This window comes from Aphelocoma coerulescens, chromosome 26 (genome assembly GCF_041296385.1).
Source record: "Aphelocoma coerulescens isolate FSJ_1873_10779 chromosome 26, UR_Acoe_1.0, whole genome shotgun sequence".
Lineage (NCBI taxonomy): Eukaryota > Metazoa > Chordata > Aves > Passeriformes > Corvidae > Aphelocoma > Aphelocoma coerulescens.
Window position 1 is genome coordinate 1,134,431 of NC_091039.1, and position 19,744 is coordinate 1,154,174.

The window sequence follows — 19,744 nt, forward strand, 5'->3', positions numbered from 1 at the left end:
CACCCCAGGGATGAGCTGAGGCATCCACTGGGTTTTGGAAGGGGGCAGGCAGTGCCAGGGGCCCCCAGGGACCAGCCAAGGCACCCGCTGGGTTTTCAGGGTGGGGGCCAGACCTGGAACCCTCAGGGACCAGCTGAGGTTGGGGTGGCAGAGCCAGGGGCCTCCCCAGGGATGAGCCGAGGCATTTTCATTGGGTTTTGATTTAATTACAAAAGGTCCTGTCAGCAGTAGGAAACCTCCCATGCCCCCCAGCACCCAGGGGACCTTCACTCCCCCAACACCCATCTCTGGGTTCCCCCACCTGAGCCTCACCCCTGGGGGGCAGTCCCAGACATCCCTGCAACCCCTAACTGATCCCCCCTCCACATGCCCCCCACCTGGGGGAGTTGGCCCCATAATGCAGGGGTTGGCACAATGGGGTGGGTGGCACCTGCATGGGGGGGGTTGGCACCCTGGGGGGGAAGGGGGGTTGGCACAATGGGGGAAGTGGGTTATAAATTCATTTTTTTGTATTTTCATGTATTTTCTAAATAAAACCCTCTGCTGGGCAAAGGGACTGGGGGTGATCATGTGGAGGGAACAGGGGCACCCTGTGCCACCCCTGCAAGGTGCCAATCCCTGCAAGGATACAAAGTGCACTGGGGGGGGGGGTTGTGGCTTCCTGCCCCCTCCTAATGTTTCCCCAATCCTGGTGCCCCCACCGCCCCCCGCTATCCCAGTGCCCTCCCTGTCCCGGTGTCCCTGGCACAGTGCGGGGGGGCCCGCTGGGTGGGTCCCCATTAGATCGAGGTCTCGTCGCTCCTGGTGGGGGGGGACGGACAGACGGGGGAGGGTGGATACAAAGTGGGGGGTGGGGGAGAATAAAAAACAAGACAGACAGATGCGTGATGGGGGAGGTGGGTGCCAGGCTGCCCTCTGTGCCCCCCAGCACCCAGCACCCGCCTGTGGGGAGAGATGGAGGGGGGGGGTTGGGGGGCAGGAGCCCCCCAGCCCCGTGGGGTTAATGGAGAAAATTAAAAAACAGAAATCTGGGGGGTGGGGGGGAGAGAAGAGTAGGGTTAGTGCTGCCATGCTAGCTCTGCCCTGAGCACCCATAGGTGGTCAGGGGGTACCCAGTGGGCACCCTAGCACCCAGTGAGCACCCCAACACCCAATGGGCGCCCCAACGGGCACCCCAACACCCAATGGGCACCCAATGGTCAACAGGCACCTTTGGATAGTCAATGGGCACCGAACAGGCACTGCAACACCCAAGGGGCACCCAGTGGTCAATGGATACTCATGGACAATTAACATGCACCCAACAGGTGCTGTTAGACCTGGTGGGCACCTAGCGCGCACCCAAAGGTCGTTAGGCACCCGGTGGACAGTTAATGGGCACCAAATGGACACATAATGGTCAATGGACACACAATAGGCATCCAGTGGTCAATGGGCACCCATGGACAGTCAACGGGCATCCAATGGGTGCAGTTAGACCTGATGGGCACCCAGGGAGTGTTCAGTGGGTATCCAGTGGGTATTCAATGGGTACCTCAACACTCAGCACCCAGTGGGCATCTAGTGGCCAGTAGGCACCCAACAGCCACCCTTGTACCCCATGAGCATCCAAGAGGAATCCTGGCACCCAATGGTCACCTGTAGGTTACTCTTGCACCCTATGGACACCTGAAAACCACCCTTACACCTGATGGGCACCCAGTGGGCACCCAATGGGCATCCTGGCACCCAATGAGTGCCCAAAAGGACTGCTGGGACTTGATGAGCACCCAACAAGTAGGAACCTTTGCACCTGATGGACATCCAAAAGGCACCTGTTGGGCACCCTGGCACCCAGTGGACACCCAAAGGGAACCCTGAAACCTGATGAATACCTGACAGGTAATGTTGCACCCAGTAAGTGTCCAGTCAGTACTGTGGCACCTCATGGGCAGCCAACAAGCAGTGTTGGACCCAATGGGCACCCGAGAGAAACCCTGGCACCAAATGAGAGTGCAACAGGAACCTTGGCACCCTGGCACCCAGCCATCCTTGCACCTGATGGGCACCCAAGAGGAACCAAACAAGTAGTGTTAGACTGCTTGTCTACCCAACAGGAACCCTGGCACCCCAAGGGCACCCTCACACCCAATGGGTGCCCAGAGGGAACCCTGGCACCCAGTGAACACCCCTCGGATGTGGTGGGCACTCACTCAGAGCCAGAGGAGTCCTCGTCAGCGGTGCCCGTCCGGATGCTCATGGCAATGGGGGTGAGGCCGCTGAGCTGCTCCTGGAGGCTCTGCCGAGGCCGGGGGGCCGGGGGGGCCCCTCCGTCGCTGCCCGAGGAGGCGGCCGTGCCAGCGGGAGGCGGCGGGGGCGGCCCAGGGCGCTGGGCACTGCCCCGCTCACTGATGGGGGGCAGGCACTTCTTCTTCAGGATCCCTGCAGGGGCGGCATCTCCCATGGGTGGGGGGCCAGATTTGGAGTGCCCCCTCCTGCCATGGCAGCCCGTACCTTTGTGGGGGTGGGGTAGGGGCAGCAGCAGGGGGTCCCTGGGGAGTGCCTCGCCGTTGGGCCGGGGGGGGTCGCCCCAGGGGTGTCCCTGGCCCCCTGCCGGCTGCACTCGAAGCCCCTCGCTGCCTCCTGGTCCCTCACTCTCGCTTGCTGTCGTCACAAACTCCCCTGGCCAGTATGGGCACCCCGAGGGCACCAGGGGGTCACCTGCGGAGAAAGAAGGAAGCTGGGACAGACAGAACCAGGGACCCCACCCCGTCCTGACTGGGTGCCCCCATCAGCACATAGTCAGGGTGAGGGATGCACCCAAACCCATTGTGTCAGTCCCATCCACACCCCAGAGTGGACAAGGGGCTACCCTTCTCCCCTGGGTGCCTCTATCAGCACCTCAGACTGCATGAGGGACCCCCCAAACCTTGTAGGTGTCCCCCCTCACCACCCCAGACTGGACAAGGGACCCTCTCCTCCATACCCACTACACCCACTGTGTGTCCCTATCAGCACCCCAGGCTGGACAGGGGATCCTGTGTTCACTGGGTGCCCCCTGCATCAGGACCCAGCCAAGATGAGGGACCCCTCACCAAATCCATTCAGTGTCCCCATCACCACCCCATACTGGACAAGGGACCTCTATCCACAGCAGGTGCCCCCCATCAGCATCCTGGATAAGGCAAGGGACCTCCCCCAACCCATTGGGTGCCCCCCCATCAGCACCCAGCCAGGTTGAAGATCTCCCATCTCCACTGGCGGCCCCCTGGGGGTATTACCAGGGCTGGGGGGACCCGGGGGGGCTCCGGGCAGGGGGTCCCAGCCACGGGGGGCCTCATCCTCGCTGTCGGAGGAATGTGTGGAGCCGTAGGAGCCACTTGGGTCATCCAGGGAGAGGTCACTGTCCGAGTCCGTGTCGTGCTCTGGGGGGTCACGGGTCAGGGGATGCCCAGGGACACCTCCTGCCCCTTGGGCCGAGGCTGGGCACACTTGCCCTATAGGTGGGGCCATACCCTCGGGCTGGTCCTGGGCGTCAAGAAAGAGCCCCCCAGGCTCGGGCAGTGGCACTGGCCCAGGGCTGCCCACCAGCCCTGAGTCCTCCCTGCAGGGACACATTACATCAGCACCTGACCCCCCCCTCGTGAACACCCATCATCTACTGTCACCCGTTGGCTGACACCAACCCACTGACACAATATCCACTGACACCCCAACACCCACCAATATCCACTGACACCTGCCACCCTGATGTCCATCGCCCTGCCACCTACCCCCACCACCCCCTCAACTCCCCACTCTGCCACCTCACCACTCCATCTGCATGCCACCCTGCCACTGTATTGCCATGCAACCATGCCACTGCCCCACCACCCAGCCATCCCAACACCCCCACACCATGTCACCCCACCACCCACCATCCTGCCATCCCAATACCCCCATGCCATGCCATGCCACCCCACCAACCCACCACTCAACCACCCCAGCACCCTGCCACCCCACCATTCCATCCTCTCATCCCAGTGCCACGCCAGCCCAGGACCCCTACAAAACCCATGCCCCGGCCCCTGCTGTGCCCAGTACCGCCGCACGAAGGGGATGTAGCTGTGGTGGCTCTTGCCCGAGCGTGCAGTGCTGTGCAGGGACCCCGAGGACCCTCCACCTGGGGGGGCATACAGCCGCCCTGCCACGTATGTGCTGTCCCCACCATAGGCCTGCCAAGGGCACAGGGACGTCATAGCCATGGCAGGGGCTGCCCTTTGCTACCCAGCACCCCCCGTGTCCCCCAGCACTCACGGGGGTCAGGGTGGCCTTGGTGGCCAGCGGTGGGTGATGGCAGCGGGCACAGCTCAGGCGGAGGCTCCTCCGCACCTCCTTGCTCAGCACCACGCAGGACAGGAAGATGAGGGGCCCCTGGGCAGAGAGGGGGGTGTGTGGGCAGGGGGGACAAGGACGGGTGCGTACAGCCTGGGAGGACCCAGCAGCACCCCAGACATGTCAAGGGGTCACCATCCAGACTGGGTGCATCCCACTGGCACCGCAAAGAGAATGAGGATCCCCCCATACCCACTAGGTACCCCCCATTGATAGACAGGATGAGGGACCCCCATATGCACTGGGTGCCCCCCATGGGCACCACGGAGTGGTTGAGGTGCCCCATACACGCTGGGTGCCTCCCCTTAGTGCCCTGCATATGGCAAAGGACCCCTCTGTGCCCATTGGGTGCCCCACAAATAGGTGTGGGAGCCTGGAGGTTCCAAGGGTGGGAGGTTCAGGGGGCTCTGGGGTCTCCGGAAGTCCCAGAGGTGGAGGCTTTGGGGTTCTGGAGTCTTTGGTGGTCCCAGGGGTGGTAGCTCTGGAGGTCCCAGGGGTGTGTGTTTTGGGGGTCCCGGGGTGGGGTTTCAGGGGGTCCCCACTGACCTGGAGGCAGTTGGAGGCGGCGAACAGGTAGTGACAGAGCAACGTGTCACTGTTGACTGAGAGCAGGGCCAGAAGCCAGGCCAGGCTGGGCATGGCCAGCAGGACCGCAGCTGTGCGCACCCCAGACCTGGGCAACCCAACAGCACCCCAGTGTCACCCCAATGACATCTCATGTCACAGCCCTCTGTACTTCTGCCCCCCAGGGTTGCCCCAGCCCCTCATGGCCCCCTCCTGCCCATATGCCCCAACCCTCACCTGACCCACTCTATTACCCATGGGTGCTCCAGCCTCCTGTGCCCCCCTGATTCCCTGTGGGCCCAGCCTAACCCCAGCCCCCCACGGCCCTTGCCCCCAAAGCCCTTCTGCCTCCCCATGGGTGCTCTGTGTCCCCCTGCCCTCCCCAGATGCCCCAATCTCCCCTGACCCCCTCAGGCCCCCATGGGTGCCTCTGCCCTTGATGCCCCCCTGCCCTCCATAGATGCCCCAGACCTCTATATCCCCCTACCCACCATGGGTGTCCTGGTCCTTCCTGTGCCCCCCTGCCCTCCACAGTTGCCCCAACCTCCCTTTCTCCCATGCCCCCCATTGGCACTCCAGCCCCCTGTACCCCCCTGTTGTCCGTGCCCCTCTACCTCCCCATGGCTGCCCTGTGCCCGTCTGCCCCATCGATGCCCTAGCCCCCACTGTCCCCTCCTACCCCTCATAGGCACCCCAGTCCCCTCCTGCCCCCCATGGGTGCCCCAGTCCCTCCTGTACCTCCCTGCTCTCTGCAGATTCCCCAAAAGGCCAGGCCCCGATGGGTGCCCTCCTAGCCTCTATGGGTGCTCCAACCCTCCGTGCCCGTCACGGGTGCCCCAACCTCCCATGCCCCCTTGGGCAACCCCATCCCCCCAGTGTCCCCTGCCCCCCCTGGGTGACCCTGCCTGGGTGACTCACGCTGAGCCCTTTTTCTGGAAGCCCTGGGGGGTGGCACAGGTGGCCCTGGCCGCCAGCACCAGGAAGAAGATGCCGACCTGGGGGTGCAGGGGGTGCCGGGAGTGAGCAGGGTGAGTGGGGGTCTCCCGCTCTCCCCGGCGCCCAGCCCCATACGCACAGCGAGGGCGGCAGCGCAGGGCCCAGCCAGGCTCCACACCAGGCTGTCGTGCAGGGCCAGCCAGCAGAAGTCGGGGTTCCCGTAGCCCTCGGGGTCCAGCCCCACGGCCAGCCCTGCAAAGGAGAGGTCAGGGGCGGGGCTATAAGAGGAGGCAGGGGGCTACGGTGGGAGGGCTGGGGCTATGGCAGGACGGGGCATGGAACGGCACGTGGATGGCACAGGGCTGGCGAAAAGGGGCTGCTCTTGGGAGTGTGGCTACGCTGGGTAGAGACGGCGCTGTGCAAATGAGGTGGGTCTAAGCTCTTGGGCATGCGGCAATGTTGATGAGAGCAGGGATAGGGCACGGGGGGCCTGTCTAAGGGGTTATTACAGGTCTATGCTCTTGGGGTGGGGCTATGCTGATGAGGGTAGGGCTAAGATCCTGGGGAGTGTCTGACTATGATTGATGGAGAAGAGCTATGGCCTGGGGGCATGTTGAAGAGGCTGGGAAAGATGCTCTTGGGGTGGAGATGTGATAGATGAGGGTGGGGAACCCTAAACTCCTGGGGTGGGGATAAAATGTTGGGCCAGGGTTATACTCTTTGGGATGGGGCTATGACCCTGGGGGTGTGTCTGAAAATTTGGGGGCAGAGCTATGATGGATGAGGGTAGGATTATGGACGCAGGGGCCTGTCTAAAATCTTGGGGACAGGGTCTGATGATGAGGGCAGGGCTGTGACTCTGGGTGTGTCTAAAACCATCAGGGTGGAGCTAAACTCTTGGGGTGGGGCTGTTTTGGATTGGGCATGGCTCTCCTGTTGGAGGCAGGGTTATATCCAGGGGTGTGGCTATGTTGGTAAAGATGCATTGGGGGGGGGGCTGTATTCAGGGGGTGGAGTTACACATGGAAATAAGACCCCATCATGCATCAAATTGATTGGGGGAGAGGGATTCAGGGACACAGCCTAGAAGGGGCTGTGTAGCCACCAGAATGTGTTGACCCAGGTGGAAGTGTGCTCCACCCAGCTGCTGGTCCAGGGGGTGGGGGCAGAATGAGGGCAGGGTTCCACAGCAGGGCTCACCAGTGATGAAGGCAGGCAGTCCCCAGCCCAGCACGTGGTAGAAGCGCATGGGCCCTCGGTCGACATGACGGGGTTCGCTGCGGCGCCGGTACAGGTGCAGCGCCTCCAGCAGCGCCCAGCCCACCGCACTCAGGTACAGGAACTGCAGCAGGATGGCCACCACCGTGCACGCCAGCTGCACCCGCCCCGTCACTGCCAGCCCACAGCCCCATGCCCGGGCCATGCCCACAGCCCCGCCCATCCAACCACATGCGCAACCCCCTGAGCTCCACCCCCTTTGAGAGATTATTCCCCTGTTGAAGTCACACCCCTCTAAAAGGTCCCACTCCTTTTATAGGCCTCACCCCTTGAGTGCCCCATCCCCTCGAGAGCCAACCACTTTGATAAGATCCACCCCTTTGGGAGCCTCACCCCTTTTATCAGCCCCACCCCTTTTATCAGCCCCACCCCTTTATACAGACTCCACCCCTTGGGATCACCACCCCTTTGACAGACCTCACCCCATTATACCCCCCATGTCTCTTAGATCCCACCCCTTAGGCCCAGCCCACCATGGCCCTGCCCACTCCTTACCCCACCCATTTCAGCCCCACCAACCCCGACAATCCAAAGGCACCAGATCCCTTAACCAGCCCTTCCCAGTGATCACCATCCTTCCCTCCTTTCCCAGCCCCCTTTCCCCACACACCGGGACATCGGCCTGGTTGATGCCAAGCAGGAAGACGAGCTGTGCAAGGAGCAGCGCAGCTGCACCGTGCCGCCGAATGCTGTGGCGATTGGAGCGCAGCTGCCTCAGGCTCCCCAGGGCCAGGACCACCAGCGCCAGCCCCGCCAGCCCCACGCCCAGTGAGCCGTAGGTGAGCGCTGCCAGCGGCAGCACCTCCCCGTTCTGCAGCACCAGGATCGGCATGTGTCAGGCCTGTGCTCAGTGAGCACGTCCCCCCAGAACCTCCCATCAACAGAGACATGGTCCCCCTTACAAAGCAATCGGTCCCTGGGCCTGGGAAGTCCCGGCCCCAATGCATAGCCCAATGGGAAGTGCTGCCCACATTATTCAGCCCCGCCACACTTTGAAACCCCCAGTCACAGCACTTCAACCATGACCCGCAAAACCCCACCCGTGTTGTGTAGCTCTACCCCTTTAAACCTCTCCGATACCACTCAGCCCCAGCCCTCAAAACCCCACCCACATCCCTCAGCCCCTTTCAACCTCACCTACTGCACTCGACCCTGCCCCTGAAGCCACACCCACAGCGCTGACCACACCTCTTGTGACCCCACCCACAAAATTCAACCCCTCCCCAGAAAACCCTGCCCACATCACTCAGCCACACCCCGTGAAAACACACCTGCACCACCTTCTGTAACCCCACCCACATCAGCTCTCCCCCTTGGAGACCGACAGGCCCAGCCTGCTCAGCTCCACCCACTGGAATCCCACTCATCCTGACTGGGATGAGCCCCGCCCATCCCACTTAGCTCTGTCCCAAGGGAGCCCCACCCACTGGATTTACCCATGTCCCTTGGATTTAGCCCCACCCCACTTAAGTCCCACCCACTTTTCTCAGTCCCACCTCTATGAGCACTCACACCTCCACCCTGCCCCTGCCCCACTAGCCACCTCCCATTCTGCCAAGCCCCTCCTATCCCTGTCCCCTCCCCTTTTGTTAAACGCCACGCCCCCATGCCTGGCACCGCCTCAGACCGTGTGCCCCTTGTCTGGATGTGTCTCCATCCACCGGCATGTCCCCACCAGGGCCCTGACCCTGAGTCATTCCGTGCCCCAGGGTCGCTGTGTGTCCCTCCACGTCCCCTGTGTCCCATCTGTCTCCCTGTGTCCCCATGCACCCCTCCGTGTCCCCCTATGTCCCCACCTCTCGGCGGGAGATGTCCATGAGGACGGCAAAGCTGGTCAGATGGTGGCACTGGCAGCTGACGTGGCTCCGGTTGCGGAAGGTGACTTCGCAGCCTCGTGCTGACCAGCCCCCTGCACCGCCCGCCCTGCACAGCACCACAGGGTGACACAGGCCGGGACACCCGCCAGGACACCCCCCGGGGACACACACCAGGGGCGCTCACCGGGGACATCCACCCTCACCCAGGGACACGCACCCGACCCAGGACACCCATCCAAGGGGTCACGCACTTGAACACCCACCAGGGACACACTCACCGGGGACACCCACTTGGGGTCAGCCCTCCCACAGGGACACGCACTCACCGGGTACATCCACAGATAACACCCACCCACCCACTGGGACATCTTTCCACCCAGCAGAGACACCCGCTGCCACCTGGGGACACTCACCCACCAGGGACACTCACCCGGGAACATCCCTCCATTTGGGGACACCCCCCCCCCATCCCTGACACCCACCAGGGTCAGAGCTGCCCCCTCATGTCCTGTTCCTGTGTTACTCACCCATGACCCTCGGGGACACTGGGGCATCCATCCTGCCCTGTCCCCTCTGGATGTCCTCTGTCCCCTTGAGGTGTCCCTATCCCTGTTACTATGTCCCCTGTCTCCATGGGATGTCCCAGTGGCCATGATCCCTATCCCCCCAGAGTGTCCTCATGTCCTTGAGGTGTCCCCAGTCCATCTCCCCTGTCCCCTCTGAGGTGTCCACATCTCCCTGGGGTGTCCCCATTCCCATGGCCCCTGTCCCTCCAGGGTGCTCCCTGTTCCCCTGGTGTGTCCCATGTCCCCTGTTACCTCAGCGTGTCTGTGTCCACCCAAGTTGTCCCTGACTTCCCAAGGTGTCCCCATCCCCCCAGGGTGTTCCCTGTTCCCTGTTCCCCTGGGTGTCCTTATCCCCATGTCCCGTCTCCCTGGGGAGATACCTTGTCCCCCTGGAGTTCCCCAAGGTGTTCCCATCCTCAATCCCATGTCCCTTTCCTCTGGGATGTCCCTGTGCCCCAGGATGTCCCTGTCACCCCTGGGGTGCCCCCTGACCCGCCCTCACCGCAGGGAGTGGTTCCAGAAGACGCAGATGGGCTTGGAGCGCTCCTGGGTCTCCAGCAGCCGGAACTGGAGGGTGACAGGCTTGGCCAGCGCCCGGGGGGTCCCCGTGCCCCCCACGCCACCCGCGCCCCCCGCGTGCACACTGATGCTCACCACCGGTGTGTTGATGACGGGGCGCTTGGGCACCCTGGGGGGCACTGGGGTCAGGGAGCCCACTCAGGGCACCCCAAAACCCACCTTGGTGCCACAGAGTGCCCTGGCACCACACAGACGCCGTGAGGGCACCCCTTTCTCCCCTGTGCCCCCACTTTTGGGCACCCCATGGGCACCATCCTTGGGCATCTCTTGAGCCCCCCCTCCAACCCTGTGCCCCCCATCCTTGGGCACCCCATGTGCTCCCTTTTCCATCCCTCCCCTGGGATCCCTCGGGACACCCCTGTCCCCATCTCCCTATACCGCCCAGATGCTTGCCTTTGCCCTGGCACCCCATGTGCCACCCCCAGCCCCACATGCCCTCCCTGTTCCCCTCCTGTTCCCCCCATGCCCCCATCCCCAGTGGCACCGGAGGCTGCGCTTGTCGGTGTCGAAGTGCTGGGGCAGGAGACTGGCCAGGGTGCGGTAGATGATGACGCTGGCGATGGCCTGGCCCTCACCCAGGGATGGGTGGCGCTTGTGCCGGGTCACCACAGTCATCCCTGCCTCCTCCTCGTCCTCCTCCTCCTCCTCTTCGCCTGCTTCATCCTCCTCCTTCTCCTCCTGCCCACCTGTGCCCTGCGGTGCCTGCCCATGCCCGGTTGAGGGGCCTGGGGGCCATGGGCAGGGGGTAGCATGGTGCTCTGAGACCCCACTGGGGTACCCATGGCCACCCTGGAGTCCCCAATTCTGCCAGTACCATGACCACAGCAAGGTTCCCCCAACCCTTCCAGCTCCAGGGGTCCCCATGTCCACACTGGGGTCCCCATGGCCACAGTGAGGTCCCCATGGTCCCACTTGTGTCACCAACCCTGCCCACTGCCATGGCTACACCAGGATCTCTGATGCCATCCTGGGGTCCCTGGTCCTTGCCTCCTTACCAGGGTCCCCAGCCATGCCAGTCCCATCCTGGGGTCCCAAACCACCAGCCCCATGGCCACACTGGGGTCCCCATGGTGGAACTGGGATTCCCAACCCTGTCAGCCCATGGGCATTCTGGGGTTCTCCCATCGCTGCCAGCCCAAGCCAGGGTCCCCAGCTGTGCCACGTCCCCATGGCCAAATGGGGGGCTCCCCAAGCTCTGCCAGACCCAAGTGGGTCCCTAACCCTGCCCCCTGTCCACACTACGCCCCGGACTCACGCCTGTCCTCGGGGGGCCAGAAGATGCTGTCAGGCAGGATGACGGTTGTCTCCAGGTCCGGGGGCTTCTCCCCCCGCAGCGCCTCATACCGCGGCAAGCGGGCACCCGCAAAGCTGCTCTTGTCCAGCCGCACCACCGACACCACTGTGGCACCATGTCACCCACGGCATGGCATGGCATGGCACCCAGCAAGCCTGGGGCACAGAGACCCCCGCACCCACCGACCCCAGGGCACACCAACCTCTGCATTCACTAATCCCGGGACGCACTAAGCCTGGCACAAACCAACTCCAGCACCCACCGACCCTGGGGCACACCAACCCCAGAGCCATGGATCCCGGGGCACACAGACTCCAGCACCCACTGACCCTGGCATCCAACAACCCCAGAGCAATGAATCCATACATCCACAGACACCAGCAGTCACCAACCCTCGGGCACGTGGACCCCAGCACCTACTGAGCCCAGCATGCACTGACCCTGGGGGCCATGGATCCTGACACCCCCAGACCCCAGCACCCTCTGACCCCAGCACCCATCAACCCTGGGACACACAGAACACAGCTCATGTCCCCAGGGGCACACACATGCCTCTAGACACACCCATGTTCCACAGGACACATTTCCCAGACACACGAATGTCCATGTCCCCAGCACGTGTTCCCAGGTACACACATGCATCCACGCTCCCAGCACATGTATGTCCTTTTGCACACACGTCCCCAGGCACACACATACTCCAGGTATGTACATGTCTGTGTTCCTAGACACGTGTCCATGTCCCCAGCACACACACATCCCCTGAGCACACACATGTCCCCAGGCACATCCATGCCCGTGTCCCCAGCACCACACCAAGGGCACATGCGTGTCCCCAGGCACACACATGTCCCCAGTGTGCCCATGTCCCCAGGCAGATACCCCTCTCACAGCCCTCTGGCCACACTGACCGATGTTAGGGGTGACAATGGTGAAGGGGCTGAGGTAAGTCTGGGGCATGTTCCGTGCCAGGGCTCGTGCATACTCCTCAAAGTGCCGCAGCAGCTGGGCCGTGCCACCCTCTGTTTGCTGGATCAGCTCCCAGTGCCGCTTGTTCCCCGCGTCCAGCAGAGCACTGCCCACCCGCAGCAGGTTCTGGGGGCACAGTAGCAGTAGTAGCACTGGGAGCTGGCACTCTGGGGCAGAGGGTCCCCAACCTCCTCTGCAGGGCTCTGTAGCTGGGGCACCCTGGCACTGACAGTGGGGAACGGGGGTGCTGTACCCCCACAAAGTTGAGGGTGCACCCCGAGCCACACTGCTCACGGGTGCCCACCACCCTGGCATCAGACCTCCTACACCAACATTCCTCTCTAGGTGAGTGCCCACCACCCTGATGCATGGGCTCCCTCACCAATACCCTTCCCAGGTGGGTGCCATCCACCCTGGCAGCCAGGTTCCTGCACCAGCACCTCCCCCCTCCCCATGCAGGCACCCATCCGCCCCCATGTCTGACCATCTGCCCCAACATGCCCCTCCTGACAAGGGTCACCAACCACTTTTGCTTCTCCCTCAACCTCCCTTCCCATGCCCGTCACCCTGGCATCTGCTCTCCTGCCCCAATATTCCTCCCCATGAGGGTGCCCATCACTCTGGCATGTGGGCTCTTGCACCCACATCCCTGACCACGAGGGTGCCCACCACCCCATCGTCTGGCCTCCTTCCCCAGTTCCCCTCCCCAGGCAGGTGCCCATCACCCTAGCATCCAGGTTCCTGCACCAACACCTCCCACACACATCACTGCCCATCACCCTGGCATCTGCTCTTCTGCCCCCTTAGGTGGGGGTCCATCACTCTGGTATCTGACCTCCCACCCCCATCCCCCTCCCCACAAGGATGCCCATCACCCCAGTGTCTGGGCTCATGCACCCACACCCCTCCCCATGAGGGTGCTCATCATCCCAACTTCTTTTCCGCTTCTCCCATTCCCCCTCCGGGCATGTCCCCATCCCTGGGTCTCGTGCCCACCTCGGTGAAGTGCACGTCCTGGGTGGCAGCGAGGTGGAAGCCACGCTGGCGGCTCTCATGGCGCAGCAGGGCCCCTGCCAGCCGGTACGCCAGGTGCACGTCGCTGCCGAAGTACCCGCGGGCCCCACGCATCGCCTCGCGCAGTGCCAGCGCCACGCGCCGGGACTGCCCCGCGTCCCACCGGGACTCGTTGCCCACCAGCTGCTCTGCCTTGGGGGGAACACACACAGAGTCAGGAGGGCCCCAGTGGCACCGTCCCATGGCTGTCACTGGTGTCCCCCCGGCTCACCCAGGGGCGCAGGGCGGCAAAGGCCAGTGCGCTACAGTTGAAGAGGTTGGGGGGCAGCCAGCCCTTGTGCTCATCACAGTGGCGCAGTGCTGTGCCTGCGGGATGGGGACATTGAGTGGCACCACGGGGACAATGGGGCAGCCTCGACTCACAGCATGCCAGCAGTGCCACCAGTGTCACACTCCTACTCCACCCCGCAGTGACACCAGAGGGGTGCCCCCAGCCCTCCCCCAGCTGTGCCATCACAGTGTCACACTCCTGTGCCACCCCCCCGTGACACCACCATGGCAGCCACAAGTCCTGTCCCAGTGATGCCACCAGTGTCACAGTCTCTGCAGTGACACCAGAGCGGCAGCCCCAGCCTCATCTCCACAAGTCCACACTTGTGTCACCCCCACTCCATCTTAGTGGTGCCACCAAGGTGTCACCACCCCTAACCCATCCTAGCAGTGCCACCACAGTGTCACCTCCCTGTACCAACCCAATAATGCCACTACAGTATCACCTCCCTGCCCTGTCCCAGTGATGCCCCATGGTGCCACCCCACCCCAGCTCCATCCAACTGGTGCCACCACCATGACACACTGGTGTCACCATCCCATCCCAGCAGTGCCACCATGGTGTCACCTCCCTGTACCACCCCAGCGATGCCACGGTGGTGTCACCCCCTCTCAGCCCCATCCCAGTGATGTCATCGCTGTGTCACACAGCCCCATTCTGGCAGTGTGCCCAGTGCCACTCCCACCCTGTGCCCATGTCCCCACGTACCCACAGAGCCCTTGGGGCAGGGGGCTGTGGCTGGCAACCCAAACCGCGTGCGGGGCCACCAGATGCTGGCCTCGATGGCCCGGGGACAGCTGTCGTAGTTCACTGCAGGGCACAACGGGGCATCAAAATGGGGGACGCAGGGTGACACAGTGTGACAGTAGGGTGGCAGTGGCACCTGGTCACTGGAACCCAGGGTGACAAAGGGTGACACAGGGTAACAGCAGGGTGACAAAAGGATCACACAGGGTGACAGCAGCGTGACACAGGGTGACAGTGGGTTGACACAAGGGGATGCAATGTGACAATGGTGCGATGCAGGGTGACAAGGTGACGGCAGATGACAGCAGTACCTGGTCACTGGCACTGATGGTGACACAGGGTGATGCAAGGTGACACAAGGTGACACAAGAGAGTAATGGAGGGTGACAGCAGGGTGACAGTGGGCACTCAGGGTAGCACAGGGTGACACAAGTTGATAGTCCCCCACCTTCGCAGCCGCTGGCTGTCACCTCAGCGAAGGGGTTGTCACAGCGGTCACAGTGGCGGCCGATGACACCAGCTTTGCAGGGACACTGTCCGGTGGTGGCATCGCAGCGGCGTGACAGTGACCCAGTGGGGTAACACTCACAGGGGTGGCACGTGTCCCCTCCAGGAGGGCGGTAGTGGTTGTCCTGGGGGGACACAGGGTCACTGAAGGCACGGGGGTGGGGTGACAGGGGGTGACAGGGGCATGATGGGGGGAGACAGGGAGGTGATGGGGTGAGAGGGGGCAACAGAGGAGTGACAGGGGGATGGCGGGGTTGGCAGAGGGGTGACAAGGGCTGGCAGGTCCCACCTTGCAGCGACACTCGCCCGTGGTCTTGTTGCAGTCTGGGTCGAAGCCGTGGGTGACGTCGCAGCTGCAGGGGCCACACGTGGGGTGTCCCCACCACCCCCGCGGGCATGGCTGCGCCTCCCTGGGACACGGGGGCTGGCACTCGGGCACCATGCCAGGGTACCCGCACAGTGCCACTTGTACACTCATGTGGCCCCTTGTACACCCACACTGTCCCTCACACACCCACGTGGCCACTTGTACCCTCACAGTACCACCTGTACCCACACAATGCCCCTTGCACCCCCACTGTGCCACTTGTACACCCACAGTGCCACTTTTTACCCACAGTGACCCCTGCACACTCACCCCAGCTCTTGCACAGCCACCGTGCCCTTTCCAGGCTCCCCCTGCCATTTGCACACCCACCACAGCTCTTGCAAGCACACCACGCCCCTTGCACACTCACCCTGCCCGTATGCCCACCCTCCTCTCATCCCACCCCCGCCCCTGGTGTCCCTCGCAGCACCACCCCCTTTCCCCCCGAGTGCCCCGTGCCCCCCTGGCACACGCGTGTGCCCCGCAGTGTCACCAACCGGTGCTGGCAGAGGGCCCCGAAGGTGCCCGGGGGACAGTGACAGGCATAGCCGGAGGCCGTGCCCGGGCGGCGGGTGCAGGTGCCCGGAGGCTCGCAGGGGTCCAGGGCACAGGCACTGACACAGCTGTCACCGAAGTACCCTGGGCACGGGACAGGATTGGGGACAACAACAGGGGACAGTGATGGGGGACAGGGATGGGGGTGAGGGGCAGTGCCCAGGGGTGACAGAGATAAGGGAAGGTGGGAATGCCCTGGGGTGTGTGACAACGGGGTGGCAGTGCCCAGGGAGGATGGCAGTGCCTTGGGGACAGTGATGGGGGTGCAAGTGCCCTGGGGACAGTGACAGGGGGGTGGCACTGCCCTGGTGACAGGGATGGAGCGGTGATGCCCAGACAGGGTAGCAGTGCCAGGGTTGTTGGGGGAAGATGTCACAGGGGTGGCAGCGCTGGGGATGGCAGCGTCTCAGGGCTGTCAGGAGGTGCTGGCGGGTCTCCACTCATGGGGGTGGCAGTGGGGGTTGTCACAGGGGTGGCAGCGTCTCAGGGGGTGTTGGGGCTTGCTGGGGGCTTCAGGGGGTCTCTGCTCACCAGGGTAGCAGTGGGGAGTGTCACAGGGGTTGTCAGTGGTGTCAGTGTCCCAGGGGGTGTAGGGGATGTCAGGGGTTGTCAGGGGGTCCCCATTCAAAGGTGTAGCACTGAGAAGTGTCACAGGTGTGTCACAGGGATGTCAGCATCCTGGGGGGTATCAGGCTGTGTCGGGGGCAGTGTCGGGAAGTGCTGAGGGATGTCAGGGGATCTCAGGGGGTCTCAGGGGTCTCAGGGTGTCCCTGCTCACTGGTGTGGCAGAGGGGGGTGTCACAGGGGTGTCAGTGTCCATGGGGCTATCGAGGCATGTCTGGGGTGTGTTGAGGGGTCAGGGGTCTGGGGGGTCCCTGCTCACCAGGGTGGCAGCGGCATGAGAAACTGTCCCAGTCGTCACTGCAGTAGCTGTGGGAGGGGCAGGGCCCCGAGTCGCAGGGATCAGGCAGGGCACAGCCCCCCTCCACGTTCACCTGTACCGCCTGTGCCAGGCTCAGGGCGCCTGCAGTCACCACAGGGTCCCCAACACGCAGGCCCTGCAGGGTCACCCATCAATGTCCTCACCCTCAATGTCCTCCCCCCAAGCCACCCTGGACCCCCTGACATGCTCCACTCCATGCCTCAGTTTCCCTCACCATTCCCAAAATCCCCCAAGAGCCCCTTGCCCGGTGTCACCATTTGTGTGATCTCACCACCACACGGGACCCACCATGTCACCCTGAAACCCCCTGCCCAGCTGTCACCCCCACCTCAGGGTCCCCTGCCACAACACAGGACACCCCAGGACAACCTGGACCACCCTGCAGTGTCACCACCTCCTCAGTGCCCCCCACCATGACACTGGGCCCACTGTGCCACCCTGAACCCCCTGCATCGTGTCACCTGTCGCTGTACCTCAGCACCAAACTCAGCACCACCTGGTGACACCCCTGTGTCACCCGCAGTGTCCCCTCATTGATCTGGGACACCCCCCCACCCCACCCCAACTTCCCTGTGTGGGGTCACCTGTCAGTGACCCCAGTGATGCCCCAGCCCCTATGACCCCTCCTGCCCCAGTGCCAAGTCCAGCCTCAATGTCCCTTGCTACCACCCAGGGCCTTTTGTGTCACCCTGTTCAGCCCCTCCCCACAACACGTGACACCCTGAACCTCACACCAGGACCCACGATGTCACCCCAGCCCCCCTCCCCAGCCATGTCACCTCTCTGTGCTTCAGTGGCCCCAACACCAGCTGGTACCCCTGTACCACCCAGGACCCCCCCAGTCACATTTGCTTCCCCGTGGCCATGTCCCCATCCTGCCCAGGCCCGGGGATGACGGCCCTGCACCCCGTGCCACTATGCCCATGAGTACCCAGTGCATCCCCAATGTCCCCCTGCCCACACAGCCCGTGTCTCCTTGTCCTGTGCCATGTCCCTATGCCCACATTCCTGTGCCCCTCTCCATCCTGCCCATGTCCCCATGTCCTGTGCCATGTCCCCACTTCATGTCCTCAAGCCCTGTGACATGTCCCCATGTCCTTGTGCATGTCCCTGTGCCCCCCACCATCCTGCCCATGTCCCCACCTCTCTGTGCCACGTCCCCAAGCCCCCTACCCCCATCCCTGTGCCCATGTCCCAAAGTCCCTGTGCCGCCCTTCATTGTGCCCACATCCCCACTCCCCATGCCACGCTCCCAAGCCCTGTGCCATATCCCTGTGCCCCCCTCCCATTGTGCCCATGTCACTGTGCCCCCCTTCATCATACCCATGTCCCCAAGCCCTGTGCCTGGCTTCATTGTTCCCTGTCCCCAGCCCAAGCCCTGGGCCCATGTCCCCAAGCCCTGTGCCAGGTCCCCAAGCACTGTACCCATGTCCCTGTGCCCCCTTCACCATGCCTGTGTCCCCATCCCCAAGCCAAGGCCCTGCTTCATTGTGCCCTGTCCTCACCCTGTGCCACATCCCCAAGCTCTGTGCCCACACCCGTGTCCATTTCCCCAAGCCCCGTGCCATGTCCCTTTGTCCATGTCCCTGTGCCCCCCTCCCATTGTGCCCACGTCCTTACCCTTACATGTCCTGTTCCACATCCCCACGCCCACCCCCCAGCCCTACACCCGCCACCCCATGCTCCCCACACCCTCCGTGCCTGCACCTCCATACCTGCAGGCACCCCTGGAACCCCTCCTCCACGGTGCCACTGTCCCCCAGCAGCCCCCCGAGGCTCAGCGTGCGCAGCCGCAGTCCCTGCAGCTCTCCGGGGACATCGCCCACCACCTGGAGGGGCACAGGGACCCCCGTGGGTGCCTTGGGGTGCCACAGGGGGTGCCACGGTGGCGCCTGGGGATCATCAGAGTGGATGCCCCCCTGTGCCTCAGTTTCCCCATACCTGGTGGCGGCCATAGTCGAGGGTGAGGAGGAGGAGGGCGGCAGAGGGGTCGCGGCCAGGGCCCCCCCGCAGCTCCAGCTCCACGTGGTGCCAGGCACCGTCATTGACTTTGGCCTGGGCCAGACGCAGGGTGGCCAAACGGGCCCCACCTTGCCAGGCACCAGCCTCCACCTGCCCCTCGCTCAGCTGTGAGGGGTAGACACGTCAAGGACTCCAAAAACCTGGTGGGCACTGGGGAGTGCCCACCGGGAAATACAACTTCCCCCGGGACAATAACACACCCCCCGGGCAATGCCCCCCAAGGGGGGGGCACCCCTTGCACTGCCCCCCCCAGCAATACACCCCCATACCACTACCTCCCCATAGCCATATATCCCCCCTAGGCAATACCTCCTGTGCCCATGACCCCCTCAGGGCAATGACCCCCCCAGGGTAATAAACCCTGTGCCAACAACCCCCCAATGCCAATAGTGCCAATAACCCCCCTACCCTCAGAGCAATAACCCCTGGCACTGCCCCAGTGCCAACCCCCCCTGTACTCCCGCTCAAGTCAATACCCTCCCAGGGCAATGCCCCCTATGCCAATGATTTCCTCCCAAAGCAATACCTGTATGCCAATGGCCCCAAAAACAATACCTCCTGTGCCAATGATGCCCACCCAAATCAATACCTCCCCCCCCAGGGCAACGACACCCTCCTGGCACTTTCCTCAGGAAAACTCCCCTGTCTGCCTCCCCCGTGCCCTCCCCATGTCCCCCCCATGCCCACCTGCAGGGTGAGGGTTAGGCGGCCTCCGGCCCCCGCCCTCAGCAGGACCCCACGGGGGTGGCGGGTGCGGAACATGATGCGGAGAGGCCAGGGCAGGGAGAGGGGCAGCGCCAGCCCGTTCCACGCCACGCGGCTGCTGCCCACGAACCGCTGCGGGCCCGCCATCTCTACGGGGGGCATGCATATGGGATGGGGGCAACCCCCACGGACCCCCC

General features: G+C 63.6%; 1 protein-coding gene across 1 annotated transcript in view; it reads right to left on the bottom strand.

Moving 5' to 3' along the window:
- Window positions 1-714: 714 nt before the first annotated feature.
- CELSR2 (cadherin EGF LAG seven-pass G-type receptor 2) overlaps window positions 715-19,744 on the bottom strand; it is a 29,285-nt gene continuing 10,255 nt past the window's right edge. Inside the window, exons 9-35 of the mRNA XM_068995911.1 lie at window positions 19,530-19,696; window positions 18,762-18,947; window positions 18,536-18,649; window positions 16,761-16,935; window positions 15,816-15,961; window positions 15,245-15,361; window positions 14,897-15,080; window positions 14,410-14,511; window positions 13,642-13,736; window positions 13,353-13,562; window positions 12,299-12,482; window positions 11,349-11,492; window positions 10,578-10,749; window positions 10,017-10,202; window positions 8,928-9,054; window positions 7,742-7,942; window positions 7,054-7,228; window positions 5,993-6,105; window positions 5,836-5,912; window positions 4,900-5,026; window positions 4,276-4,392; window positions 4,063-4,193; window positions 3,495-3,583; window positions 3,261-3,404; window positions 2,494-2,700; window positions 2,193-2,421; window positions 715-801 (exon numbers count right to left, since the gene is read on the bottom strand). Of these exons, the coding sequence (XP_068852012.1) occupies window positions 780-801; window positions 2,193-2,421; window positions 2,494-2,700; window positions 3,261-3,404; window positions 3,495-3,583; window positions 4,063-4,193; window positions 4,276-4,392; window positions 4,900-5,026; window positions 5,836-5,912; window positions 5,993-6,105; window positions 7,054-7,228; window positions 7,742-7,942; window positions 8,928-9,054; window positions 10,017-10,202; window positions 10,578-10,749; window positions 11,349-11,492; window positions 12,299-12,482; window positions 13,353-13,562; window positions 13,642-13,736; window positions 14,410-14,511; window positions 14,897-15,080; window positions 15,245-15,361; window positions 15,816-15,961; window positions 16,761-16,935; window positions 18,536-18,649; window positions 18,762-18,947; window positions 19,530-19,696 (3,941 nt within the window). The 3' untranslated portion in view covers window positions 715-779. The remainder of the gene's footprint in view (window positions 802-2,192; window positions 2,422-2,493; window positions 2,701-3,260; window positions 3,405-3,494; window positions 3,584-4,062; window positions 4,194-4,275; window positions 4,393-4,899; window positions 5,027-5,835; window positions 5,913-5,992; window positions 6,106-7,053; window positions 7,229-7,741; window positions 7,943-8,927; window positions 9,055-10,016; window positions 10,203-10,577; window positions 10,750-11,348; window positions 11,493-12,298; window positions 12,483-13,352; window positions 13,563-13,641; window positions 13,737-14,409; window positions 14,512-14,896; window positions 15,081-15,244; window positions 15,362-15,815; window positions 15,962-16,760; window positions 16,936-18,535; window positions 18,650-18,761; window positions 18,948-19,529; window positions 19,697-19,744) is intronic.